This window comes from Vicia villosa, linkage group LG2 (genome assembly GCF_029867415.1).
Source record: "Vicia villosa cultivar HV-30 ecotype Madison, WI linkage group LG2, Vvil1.0, whole genome shotgun sequence".
Lineage (NCBI taxonomy): Eukaryota > Viridiplantae > Streptophyta > Magnoliopsida > Fabales > Fabaceae > Vicia > Vicia villosa.
The window spans coordinates 203,232,799-203,247,332 of NC_081181.1; the positions used below are offsets into that span (position 1 = coordinate 203,232,799).

The following is a 14,534-nucleotide window of genomic DNA, read 5'->3' on the forward strand; positions in this document are numbered from 1 at the left end:
TTAAGCTTGACAAAGCCTAACTCGGCCTAGCCTATTTCCGCCCCTAATTGGTGGTGATCCAAGCTCACAAAGACAGAAGTAATTTATAACGTTAGCAACATTTTTAACTAGGCCTATCCAGGAGCAGAAAATGTTCATCCAATAATATTTTTGAGATTTTCTCAATTCACTTTTTAAATATAAAATATCACGAAACGTGTTTTTGTTAAAGTATTTGATAAATTTAAACATATAATGTGAGTTGAAAAACTTCTTAATTTATTCGTAATATGTAAGGTCTATCGAACGGGCTTGATGCAAGTCATTTCATAGAATGAAAATAGAATTTTTTAATGCACCTCATAACAATGTATTTAGATTTTGGAGATGTATCTTCGGACGCACTAAATATTTACTGAAACACTAATTATTCTGGAGATGCATATCCGCAATAATACCAGATGACTATTTCCGAAATTTTGCATAGCAGAAGACAAAAAAAACATAATTGTAAAACACCAACTTGACAAAATCAAAATATCATTGATATCATAAAATCAGCAATACATAAAGAATTTTAACATAGATCAAACATTACACTTTAATATCCAGGTGGACGTTGTAACATATCATCGACTGATCTTGAAACGGTCGCATCTAGCTCAATCAGAACTTTTGATTTTAAACGGAAGAAGATTGTCCACATAACCCGTAAATCAGTGGTCGTCTTCTGTTCATGGTTGTTGAACTTAAGCTTCCCTTCTTTGTCAAAGGATGGAGAGCGGTACTCGATCTTCACAATTTTACGATTGTCATCATACGATAGAAGGTCCAACAATGTATACTGCAGATTTACAAGAAGTGTGTACTTGCTGATATTAAATTCTCTGATGCTGTATTGTCGGTAAAGTGAACATTTTCAATATGTCAAATGATGTTCATTCTGGTTTTTGGTGTTTTGGTATGAAACAATATGCCAAATGAGCTTATTTATAGCAGTTTGAGGCTAACATAGACCTCACAAATCCTATCTTGTGACAGGGCACGTTCCGGATATATAACTCCGGAACCACCTTTTATTCCTTGATTCTGGAAATGTATTTTCGGAATCTTCCCTAACATTATAAACAGAAACAGAACAGGCAAAAACTTGTATTGAAAGCAAAAAAAAATTGACAAACTAAAAAATGTATATATTAGACACCATAATACATTAATAAAATGTCACTTACAATAAAATGATAAATAACTACTTAATGAACCTAAATAATTGTCGCCGACCAAATCTATAGGAGGTACCCCCCTTTGACTTTTCTTTTATTTCTTTTTTAATCTTACTCAATTTGGTGTACTCTTGCATCCACTAATAAATTAGTCCGGCCGAGACTCAAATTTTATTGTATAATGAGTAGCCCATTTCGGTGATGTAAATGGTATAGGACATCCCAGATTCAAATACACTTGAACAAAATGTCAAGGATTTGAAATCCACCCAACAAAGATGATACAATCACTGGGATTAGGTGGTGGAGCAGTGCGCAGTCGGGAAAAAGTTTTCGAGAAAATGTATCTTGTAAGATCAGTATATACTCTCTCATACACACTTGTTATGAGATGACCTATCTCAAGGAAGCGCATTCATTTAGCCTCCGGTGCATGTCCACTAACGCAAGATACAAGAGAGTGATAAATTTCTTCAACTTTGTCTTTATTCCTGAACACCCGTGTATATAATTCTTTATTGCTCCTCAACCCTTGGATAAGAGTATGACGGGAAAGTGTGTGATCCTCCTCCCTTTTACCGAGTAAAGCAGAAACATCCCAAAAACCACAGTTACCGTCACCTTTGACATTGAAAATCCCCGTTCAATGTAATTGTGCATAAAAATCGGCATCTCCTCCATGAATGAGATTTTTGGTGTAGGCGGTGGTTTGCTAATGCGAGCTCCTTTAAAAACACTTTTTTGAGATTTATGAGTCGGTAAATCGGAAAAAAAATTGTCAACATATTCAAAATATGATGGACTCGTCGTTGTTGAATTGTCACTCGGTGTAGGTTTGACCTTCTTAAGTGCTCCTTTTGTTTTTACCGGTTTAAAGGGTGGTTTCAAGTTTGTGGTCTCTGGAAATGTAATCTTCCTCAATTTCTCTTTGATGTGGAATTTCGTGTTGTCATTGGCCTTCAAAAATATTTATGTATCGCTTCCCATTCACTCAAGATAGAGATACTCGATTTTCCTTCTTTCAAAACATTGTCATCGTCAAAATTGAACCTCTTCCAATGACTGTAGACTTTATCCATTTGTATTGGACTATCAAGTTTCACCTTCTTAGATATAACACAATCACATGAGAGACCATAGGTTCTCACCACTGTACAACCACACTTTGAGTTATCTGAACCTAAATCACCAGCTCGTTTGGCTTCGTGAAAATATAATTCAGAGTTGATCAAGATATGTTGCTGACCAACTGAGACTATATAGTGTAGTCTTTGAGCATGTGTTCCAACAATGTAATACTACTACCAAATGATGTTTGTATCTCATTATGATGGTTTTGTATCATTTGGTTCACAGATTCTCGATCCTCACACAAATCACCCTTGTTATTTCCCAACCAATTCTTCAAACAAGCATGAGCAAACTCAACTTAGTTTCTTGATGTATTTCCAAGGTGCATAACCTGATCGGTCCAAGTACAAACAATCTTCTCATTTACCTGGTCCAAAATTGTGCTTTCAACATATTTCACTAAATTGGGATATTTCACGCACATCTTTATGAAATGTATAATTGCATCAGCATATAGGTCTTTTGTAGATGCATTTATTATAATATTCCATCCATAATTTTCTCCAGAATAATGCCCGCCTTGACCATTTTTCCATCTTCGAACTCTATATGTTTTGTCCCTACCGCGGGTTTAACCTGACTACTCACATTCTTTGTAATGTGATACCTACAAAATAGTGCATGAGAAGTAGGAAATACCTTTGCAACTGAATTCATTAAAACAGTATCGCAGTCGATAACAATTACTTTCGGCATTTTTTCTTGGTCATTGACCGACAAACCTCTAAAGCCCAAGCAAAATTATCCTTTTTTCGCACTCTAGAAATGAAAAACCGACAGAATACGCCTTCTCAGTAGATGTAACACCAACAATTTCTAATAATTAAAGCATGTACTTGTTAGTCTTATACGTTGAATCAATTATAAGCACAGTGGAAAATGTATTGAACAATTTAATGGAATCAGGATGAGTCCAATATATATATATATATATATATATATATATATATATATATATATATATATATATATATATATATATATCTTATTGTTACTCCATTCTCGCATCTCTGGTGCCTAGATACGTAATCGTTATCATCTAGTGGTTTCAAGAGGTGTTGCATTTCGGTTCTATCTCCCTAAGCACTAATTTGTAGTTATGGCGCCTATTGTGCACTTGCTTGATATTTGAGATTTTCGGGTCTTTTGCACTTCAAGGTTGCAAGTATGTTTTTGGGAGGTATAAAATTCAATGTCATGTCGGAAACACATTCTTTCTTTTTCGGCAAGAGGCGACATGCAATTGGATGACCGACTAACTTTGCCCATTAATCATGGTTATGTAAACCACATATCACATTAAATCTCCATTTATTATTTGCCAACCGATAACCACGCAACTTAAATGGACATTCACATTTTCTTGAACCGCTTTCATCTCGTTTGAAATTCCATATATGAGGTCTATATTTAGCACTTCTTTCGCATCCCAGTGTCACAAATTCACTTCTTCTATTCGAACAACTATCGAACCTTCTTATCACAACACCAAACCCCAGTTTGCTGGCCTCCATATGAATCCATTGCAACATGTCATCACGAAATCCATACTCTTATTCATTTATAAAATGATTCTGAATATCGACAACCTTCACTAGAACGGTTAAAGCTCCTTGAGACACAATAGATTTGGGCATAGCATCGGGATGCACCATATCTAATGTAAACAAAAACATTAAAACTAAGCAACATGCATAACACGAAGAAAAAAATTGCTGAAAAATTAGCACAGACAAATACCACAAATGTATCTCCAGATGAGTTCACATGAATTTCGGAATTGCACTTCCAATAAAAGCGTGACCTTTTTCTGTTTCAAAACCACATTAATATGAGGAATGGAGGTTGAATTGAATGAACTTTACCTTAAATTCCCCTTCCTTTAGCTCCTTTTGATTTGATGAAACACAAAAATAGAAATTTGGAGTGAAAAACTTGATTGAGAATGAAATGAATTTTGGAGAGAGTTTAAGAAAAATGTCAAATAAAATTGATCATGCATGTTGGTGTTTTTATCAATTTCACTTTCGATTTTTCTGAAGATGCATCTCTAAAATAATCTAACATGCAACTCTGATAGGATTTCAATTTCCCGCACAATTATAGCAAAGATACATCTCCAAAATTATCCATGTATTGGTTCTGGATCAATTTATTATATCACATTCTTGAAGATATATCTCCAATTTTTTTTTTTTTTTAATTTGATTTTAGGGTGGCACCATATTTGCTCGCTTTTGAGTTATGCAAAGGGTTAGTCCGGAAATATATTTTCGAAAATAGAGAGGCAATTTTGAATTTTCAAAGGGTTCTTTTGAAGTATATAGGGTGTAATAAGAAATTTCCAATGAAAATTGCAACTACAAAATGTTAAAGAGGCGAGTACAGTAAGCCAAGCACAGAAAGTTTGCAGAGTAAGAAAAAAAAGAGATGGTTTCCACCAAAATATTCACCACCAATCATTGGTAATCACTTCTCCTTCAATGCGGAGTCGCAAGAATACTTTTTTGTTGAGCCTCCTATTTTATGTGCTCCTCCACACTCCTGTAAATCTAGGATTCTTTGTTAGCCGCCCATGATTGATTCCTTCCCTCCAGTTTTGTTATTTTGTCTTCTATTCCGGCTGGATCATCTTCAATCATCACATTTACAAACAGTTCAACGAGCTGCTTGACCTTGTGCGTGTTCCAGAAGTTGAGTGACCAGCTTGTAAGTACGACCGTTGAGGGCCTTGGTATGGTCAACCAACTGCTCATACCTGAACATTTTGAAGTTTAAGGGTCTTCGAATAAAATGAAAAAAAGGGGGGGGGGAACCGAAAAATAGTAATAGTGTTTATCAAGTTTCAGTATATGTCACTTACACATTTGGATGATTAGGTTCCATGATAACAGTTCCAGTTTGAGAGTCAATTTTGGCATCAAGCTTTAAGCCTCGTATGAGATTCACAATCCATCTCTCAGCCTCTTCATAATTCAAATTTAGCTTCTCGGCAAGTACTCTGTTAAAAACAAATATCATCAACTGAGTAATCCTATCGTAAAAAGTTTAGTTGAATTGCATGTATGAAGTAGACCAGAGTTAATAGTCAACAAAGTACATATCAAATATCAAATAGAGACAAATAAAGACGCCTATGGGCATAAGTCCACAAAAGAAAAAGCGCAAAATTTTATTTTGCACATTAGGTTTTGATAGACTATCAAAGATCAATGTCACGTAAGTTGAAGCATGTTTTTCATAGAGGCTTATAAAAAAGTTGTAAACCAACCATGAACTACAATATTTGTATCAGATACTATGTACATACCCCATGTCAATGCGTTGGTGTATTCTGCAGTATGTCTCGAAAATAAAAAGCCTGGCATTTTCAAGGAACTCGTCCCTTAATGGTACAGTTGAGAAGTTGCTGTCTTCAACTCGTTTACCAAGGAAGGGGTCATTGAGAATTACCTGCATTTTTACAAACGGTGAGCATATTATCATGATTAACACATTTATTAGCTAGACAACAGAGAGGACACTTACTTCTTCACACTCCCTCATCTTCTTTTGTGCGCCATCAAAGTCATAGTTGACATAAACACAAGCCAAAAACTCGGTGATGGGGTCCTTATACGAATTCTGCTCTTGTTGAATAACTTTTATAAACTCTTTGAGTTGAGGCCTCCTGCGCTTGTTGACAATAAATGCTGTGGCCAAGTATCGCAAAAGGTGCGGAGCACTAGTTTGGATTGCATTAAGATACCTAGAAATGATATCAAACATTTGACAACGAAACATTTAAGATACTAAACCCAGAGTGAGGAAACAATTGCAGAAGTATTATTATGCAGATTAACAACAACAATAAGCAAAATTTAGGAATATTTCTGTTTTGATTAAAAACAAATGAAGGGAAAGGGAAGATAAGTCGACAATGCGTACTTGTCTTGGTTAAACAGATCAATTATCAGTGTCCTTCCATTGTCATGGTTGAAAAAGATGAACAGACTCCAATGCATCAACCATATTCTGCTTTGTACCTGATTTATAGGTGATGAAAAATTCTGCAACAAAGTTCACCAATAGTAAGTCTATTAATATCAGCAGCAGCATTACAAGCAAGATAGTCGTGCTACTGAATAGATCAACAACCTTTGAGTCAATTATTTCCTTCAAGCGATTGAGCTCTTCAAGAGCAACATCCCAGTTTTGCATCAATACTTCAGCTGCCAGCTTTCCCCACAATGCACTCAAACTCCTTTCACTGTTAGTGCACAATGCTCTGTACTGATAAAGATAGTCAGCAGCACCAGAGTAGTTTCCACATTCAAATTGAAACTTGCCATATTGGTATAATGCCTCTATTTGTGCAGCACCGATCTGTTATAACAGAATCATCATTTAAGAAGTCAGAACTCAAATACCACAAAATTCAAACTTCCAGAAGAAAAACAACAGAAAAAATGAGGACATATCAAGATTATTTGAAATAACTTAACCAGACTTTTCTTATGACATAAGTACTTGTGCAACAGTGCAAGTGTTTGAAATAGCTTATCAATGCGGTCAAATGCTGATCGAATAAAACAGCAGTGTGTTCAAATTCCATTACACTACCGTACTATAGCACTGCTATAGCCGCTACTTGACAACACAATAGCTTATAAAAATAGTATATGGTCATCAAGATATTTTATAGAAGCAAACTATACATGTCTTACATGGAGTCTAATCCCATCTTCAATTAAAGAAACAACCTATACAATACATAAACTCTAATGTGTCGAAACAATTTTATAAATAAGCCCCTAGTTACGTTTTTAATCAAACAACACCTATAAAACCCAACAACCAAAGAGAAAACACCACATTACGCATTTGAGAACCTGATAATCAATTATTTTACATTCTTAAGAGTCTATATGTCAAGGCCACACCACTAGCTTATAGCGTATAAGCTCAAATGACCAACGGTAGAGATTTTGGTAAAAGTTCTCTCTCACAAGCTTATAGTATTTTTTGAGATGGTAGTAAGCTCGAATGATCTAAAGTTATCTTAATTGAACTGTTTTATTATTAACTGAAAATATTTTATATTTATGAGTTCGTCAAATGGCTAACTTTACCAAACAACTCAAGTTAAATCAACTACATTATCGACCCGCTATGTTATAAACTTCTAAGTTCATCCGCTATCGGCTAGCTTAACAGTTATTATTTGCTTTTTACTAGTCAGATCCTAAGGCTATGTTTGAATATCATGAAATGAGCGGAGCGGAACGAACATATCATTCCATTGTTTGGAAATTTTAGAACAGAACAAAGTAAATTGTTCATTCCCCCCAAATCGGAGGGGAAGGAATATGGTGGTAAGTGATGGAATGGAATCCATACCACTTCATTCCGCTCCACTCCATCCATTTTTAAATTATCCAAACAATGGAATATCATTTTATTCCATCCCATCCCACTTCGTTCCATCCAATTTCATCAATCCAATTCCGCTTTATGAGGCTTTATTTGGATTGATGGAATTTGATAAGGCAAGGTGGTATGAGATAGACTGGAGTGGTATTTCATTATTTGTATTGTTTAAAATCTATTAAAGCGGAGCAGAATGGAGTGGAGTGGTACGGATTTCATTCCATTCCAACACTTCCCACCATATTTCTTCCCTCCATTTTGGAGGAAATGAAGAATTTTTCTTGTTCCATCAAAAAAATTCTAAAAGATATAATGGAATCTTCATTCTGCTATGCTCCATTCCCCTACATTCGACTCCGCTCCATTTAATTCCATCCCGCTCAAATCATTTTATAATATCCAATGAGAGCCCTTAAAAGGTATCATCAAAATATGATTATTTCCTAAAAGCCATTATTCCATCATATCATCCAAACAAATTATCAATAAAAAACATCCAAACACAAGTAATCATAACATGGAGTAAACAAATCGATTAATTCCGTGAAACTACGATAGTCACAAAACCTGATATTTATCATTAAGCATCTGAAGATTATAATGTTTATCAGCTTTCAATTCCTGAACAGCAGCCGCATTTTGAAGAAAAGCAACAAGAGGAGCAGCAGCGTCTTCAAGAGACTTCAATCGAGCGACAACGTCGGCTCTACGTTCAACCATATCCTGAGGCACATCTTCAGTTTGGTAGAGTGTCTTGTGAATGTCCATGGCGTAATCAACCATGTTTGTGTTGTTTAAGAGATCGATCTTGGCTTTTAGGATATGGTTATCGTTGTAGATTTGTCTCTCCTGAAGAAACTCTAAGAGAGGAAAGACTAGATGACGGTCGAGATTTGGTGCCATACGCGGTGTTAGATCGTACTCTGCCGCCATGATTGGAGTCTGCTGAGGCAGTCGCTACCACCGGAGAGATGGATTTTAGGGTTTGGAAAACTAATCTGAATTGAAATGACTGAGCTTTTTCTTTTGGCTGAAGAGGCAAAAGGTTAAACTTTTTTTATTGGGTTTAATATATTTTCTTTGTTTATCTTTGTTAAATATTGTTTGATTTTTTATTGTCTTATTTATTAATTTTTTAAATGTTTAATATTACTTTTTTTAGTTTTTTTGATTGAAGATAACCAAAATGATTAAAATTCAATATTTTAAGAAAAGGGACACGAAACAAAATGTTTAATAGACTATCTGATTTTGTTTTAAGTTAATCCGATATTAATTAATTTATAGATTATCTAATTTGTTTGGGTTTAAGGAAGGGTTAGCATCGTCAAAATAGTTCGATCAAAATTTAAGATATAGTTAAGGTTGGTTATAACCAGTTTTAATTCGTCTCTTGTTCACTCTTAGGAATGAGACAAGTCAGTCACACCTAGTTCTCATTAATCCTTTTTAGGAGAGAAAGCAAAGATTGACGCAGTAAAAAGGATGACCTTATAGTTAGATACACTTTTAACACCTTTGTCAACGAATACTCTATAAGAGGTGAATCAGGTTTGTCCAAGATGAGATATATTAGGCAAGTGAATAATATCCATAAACATTTTAGAGATCTAAGATTTTCCTGACTCCCAAATATTATGTTTTTAGCGAAGGAAGAATGTGTCATGAAGGTGATCCAATATTGGTTGAAGTTCAAATCTTTAAATAGGATATGACAAAATTCTTGATCAACCTGACAATTCAACATAAATCTTATACTTGAACACTTTAATGAATTTGATTCTCACCACGGAGAAACTCATACTATATCGGGGAAGCCTAATTGGGTTCTCAAGTGAGTAGAAAAAGAGGGGCCATGTCACCTTTTATACCATCTTTGAGGATATAAGGAATGCCAAGACATGTGAGTTTCTCTTTCTAGTAGTGGGCGCACTATTCTAATCTTACAAGATCAACATCTTTCGTCCAGCCTTTAATGCATTAAGGGCAACATTTTTCTACCGTGTACTTGACAGGGAAGTATATCCTAGATAAAGGGGAGGTAAACATAGTAAATGGTGATAAAAAGGTCTTTGGATGTATTACCAAGATCGTTTAAAACTTAAACCATCAAAAACTAAATGTTTTTTCTTTCCACCCTGGTCATTCCTTAACATGTTAACTTCATAAACAATATGGATGATATTGACCTCTAAGAATATCTCAAAGGAAACGACGAATGGGGAAGAAATAAGAAAAATATTATAGGAAAATGCTTAAAAGAAAAAGAAAGTCAAACGCGAGAGGGGGAAATTGTGATATTTGGAATTGAAGATATGGTTTATGAAAATGCTTTGATTTAAAATATCTTATGTTAGAAGATATAGATAAGCAAATATAAAGATATGGAATAATATAAATGAGAAGAAATAGAGAAATAAGCAACTAAATAAAAATAAATAACAAAAAATAAAAGGGATAAGGATTGAAAGATCATACTAGAAATTTATCTTGGTTTGGCATAAACTACTTGGCTTACACTAGTCACCAAGTGTTTCTCCTTAAGACTTCCACTAAAACAAACTTGAGCTTTTTCACTAGATCAACCCAAACAACCTTACTTGAGCTTTTGCATAGGATGAGCCCAAAAACCTTTCATAAAAAATCATAGCTTTTGCATATGCTCAACTCAATAACCTTACACAACTATAACTTTTACACAAGGTCAAATCAATAACCTTATACAACCAAAGCTTTTACACATGCTCAACTCACTAACCTTTGTCCAAGCTTTTTACAGATTTAGCTTGTAACCTTCAAAACTATTATAAAGAGATCACAAGAGAATTACACTTCTGAATAAACAATTACATCACAACACTAGTACGACACAACTCTTAAATGAAGTTTTTCACTCTCTTGGCGCTAAGGCAACTCTAGTGAAAAGAACTTATAAAATAATGAGAGACGAGAGGATAGTATAGAGTTTTTATTCATAAAATTGGTGTACTTTGAAATGAGGAGAATACTACTTTACATAGGAAAAAATATGGCTTAAAAGGAAATAATCCATGGGATTATTTAGCTTTTAATTAATTAAATTATGTACTAATCGATTAGACCAAGTCAAAATAGGAAATTTTGATTTTCAGCTTCATTTAATCGATTATCGGCCTCCTTAATCGATTAGGAGGAATTAGACATTGATTTAATCTATTAGAAGTGACTCTTAATCAATTAACCATTGCACTTATTTCCTAATTGATCAAGCAATCTACCTGATCGTTTAAGCACTTGTCTAAATTGGTTCTAAGTTTTATAAAAAAGATGAGAGGTTTGAAATCATTTATGTGTGTATGCGTGTATTGTCTTAGTACCTCAAGAATTACTCTTGTATATTTACAATTAACTTATCAAAAAATGAATAAAATGATACGCACATGATCAATCAAGCTTTCACACATTCAAAACTTCAAGATTACCACTTTACACCTTCAAGTTCTTTTGTTTGATTTAACATAGTCTAGCACTTTCAACTGGAACTTGATACATTTGACTAGTGAAACTTGCGATTGTTTATTTCTTGTTCATAATCAATAACCATTGGAAGAGTTTTCATAATCAAAACCACTTGACGACGTTACCTGCACAACACATAGAACCATATTCTTCCATTTTTTTATGATGACAACAAATTTATTCAAGAGGTGGTAAAACAAAAAGATATAGGTAATAGATTTGGAGTTATTAAGATCCCCCTCACATATAAAGATAATACACTTTACTTCCTTTGGGAGTATACTATTATATTGTCATTATCCTTCTTTTCTTCCTTGAGTGAATAAAATGGTTGCCCTGTACTTTTGAATTTGGTGGATATATTTATTTTTAGAGCACTTAAAGTAGTTTTTCTTCCTTTCCCTTTTATTCTTCCAATAAATCTATGTTATTGAATGTCGAGCTCTCATCACCTTGATTTAAGTTTTTATACACTTTTAAAGTCGTATTCTCATCCAAAAATTGAAATAATAGCTCACTTGTCTCCCAGTTGAGGTTTGATCTAGAAGTTGATATGAATGGTCTGCCTATGAGTATGTGGTCTCTTTGTCTTTGTCTACATCCAGAATAATGAAGTCAATCGAGAATACAAAGTTACCAACTTTTACCAGCACATATTCCATCACACTATAGGGGTATAAATACTACTTGTCAGCTAAATGTCACGACCATAATGATTGGTTTTATTCTCTCCCCCTCCCCTAAATTTTCTTCTATCCAAAGTGACATTAGATTGGCGCTAGATCCAGAGTCACTAAAAAGTTTTACAAATCTTATCTTTTCAATGGTGCATGGGATAACGAAAGTGACTAAATATGTTAATTTAAGGGTAACATTCTTTAAATCACCGCATTACATTATTCTGATAAGGAAACTACCTCATTTTTAAGGGTTTTCTTTTCTTGGTCAAAATCTCATTCATAATCTTTGCATAAGTAGGAGATTGTTGTAATGCTTTTGCGAATGGGATAGTTACCTATAGGATATTGAACATCTCTAAGAATTATAGGGATAGTGGTTTATTTCTCCTTATTTTTTTCTTCCCCACTAACACTTTTCTCTCCACTCTTATTTTCTTTTCCTCACTATTTTGAGCACTTCTAACTATTTTTCTTCCTCTCCAATCCAAGCTTACTTCTAACCTCAATCTTTTTTGATTACTTCTTACGATAACACTTATCATTTGCCACTTTAGCAAACTTAACTTATCAAACTAATATAATAGCATCATTTATTCTTCTTGGGATTATCAACTGTATTTCCTTCATGGATTGGCATAGATTGAGAAACCAACTGTTTGGATAATTGGCCAATTTGTGTTTCCAAGTTCCTAATTGACCCTTCATTATTCTTGTTTGTAGTTTTTTGATCAAGTTTCATATTTTTGAAATTATAATGTGTTACTTGTATGAATTGGCTCAAGGCATCCTCCATTTGAGAAGGCTTCCTTGATTCTTGATGTTGTGGAGTATGATCTTGGTATTTTTTAAGGACCATCTTGATATCTCTATTAAGGTCTTTATAGAGACTGATTATGGTATTGTTAAGAATATTTTTGCTGTTTTTGATACGATTGTTGAGGTTGTCTTTGATTTAGATTTTGGTACCTTGGTTGATATTTTTGGCCTTGATTTGAACCTCGCCCTTAGTTGTCTCTCCACTTGAAATTCTAGTGATTTCTCCATGCAAGAGAGTATGTGCTCGAGAAGGGGTTGTTTCTTTTATAATTTCCCATATAATTGGATTCTTCATTGGAGAAACCTTCGAGTTAGCAATGGACGCTCACATGACCACCACCACCACCACAGTAATCACATATCATAGCTACAAGAAACAAGTGTCTATATCTCGCTTCCTGGATTACTTTTCATATTTCTTTAGTGATTCTCTCTATTTCAACCTCCCTTATTTCTTGGAATTCAAAGAAACAAGCAACTATATCTCGCTCATCTTCTGAATAAGAATAACGAATCATTACATCAACAACGTGTGAACTATATTGACTAACTATTATCCTAAATGATATTTTTCTACTATTTATTTCATCATCACTCATTAATTGTCATCATTATAATGCTTAAACATGACACTAGTTTATGAAAAATTGTGTCCCAAGAAGTGGTAATCGATTACTCCTTCGTGGTAATCGATTATTAGTTGTCTATGTTTCAAAATATTAAAGTTTGCTAACTAGTAATCAATTACAAGTATATAGTAATTGATTACCACATTGATTTTTTTTCATGGAAACACTTTGAACATTATGTAATCAATTACATATATCTGGTAATCGATTACCACTATGTATCATTTTTTTTCCTTTCTTCATTTAAGTTTCATTGCCTTTCCTTCATTCGAAGTATCATTCGGGTGATCTTCAATAGCATTAATGGCATTTGAGAGAAGAATATGAAGTTTCGAATATGTTTATGAAATATATGAAGTTTCAAAACTCATTATGGAAGAAGTGATGTTTGGAGAATGTGAAGTTTCGAAAATCATTACAAGATAAATGAAGTTTTGAGTTATTTTTGGAGAAGATAAATTTATGATAGAGAAGATGATGATTCTGTTTAGTGTTTGTTCTAATTCAAAGGAGAAATGAAAATAGGTTTTGTTCTAAAACCCCTCCTTTTGTGAATATATATATATATATATATATATATATATATATATATATATATATATATATATATATATATATATATATATATATATATATATATATATATTAGTTTTTCTATCAGTTGGGGGTTCAACTGAGTGAATATGTAAGGCTTTATCTATCGGTTGCCATCCTACCCAAGGGAATAGGTAGCCTAAATTTTAATTTAAAAAATGAAAGGCGTCGAGTGAAAATTTTACCTATAGGTTGTCATACCAACTAATCTAATAGGTAATGATTTTTAAAAAATAAAATAAAAAAATGTAGTTGTTAGGAATGGAAGGCATGTCTTTTATGGATTTTTCTTATTGGTTTCTAGTCCAACCGAAGTAATAGTTAGTCTTTTTTAAAAAAAAATTAAAAAACTTGTGCGCGTAAAAATTACACTTCGATTGGATACTGAGTGATGTAAAAATTTTGTTATAAAATTTATTATTTGTTGTAGTGATCATGTAACATTGAATAAGTATTCTTTAATTAGTTAGCTAATATATATTTACTAACAAATTATGATCACATAAACTTAATTAAATATAAATATCCTAAAGTATCATGTATAAATACACTACTTTAAATTGTCATATGATTCA

General features: G+C 33.4%; 1 protein-coding gene across 1 annotated transcript; it reads right to left on the reverse strand.

The window, feature by feature from the left end:
- Positions 1-4,655: 4,655 nt before the first annotated feature.
- On the reverse strand, positions 4,656-8,783 carry LOC131653652 (eukaryotic translation initiation factor 3 subunit E-like). The gene is made up of 7 exons (XM_058923906.1): positions 8,310-8,783; positions 6,471-6,698; positions 6,261-6,382; positions 5,862-6,081; positions 5,644-5,786; positions 5,197-5,334; positions 4,656-5,091 (listed from the first exon to the last, which is right to left on the reverse strand). The coding sequence occupies exons 1-7, from the start codon at positions 8,673-8,675 to the stop codon at positions 4,992-4,994; spliced, it is 1,317 nt and encodes a 438-aa protein (XP_058779889.1). The 5' UTR covers positions 8,676-8,783; the 3' UTR covers positions 4,656-4,991.
- Positions 8,784-14,534: the final 5,751 nt, after the last annotated feature.

Coding starts and splice junctions, on each gene's coding strand:
- LOC131653652 (XM_058923906.1), bottom strand. CDS start 8,675: ATGGCGGCAGAGTACGATCTAACACCGCGTATGGCACCAAATCTCGAC. Junction 6,383..6,470: donor AGGAAATAATTGACTCAAAG/GTTGTTGATCTA, acceptor ACTTTGTTGCAG/AATTTTTCATCACCTATAAA. Junction 5,787..5,861: donor AGATGAGGGAGTGTGAAGAA/GTAAGTGTCCTC, acceptor GTAAAAATGCAG/GTAATTCTCAATGACCCCTT.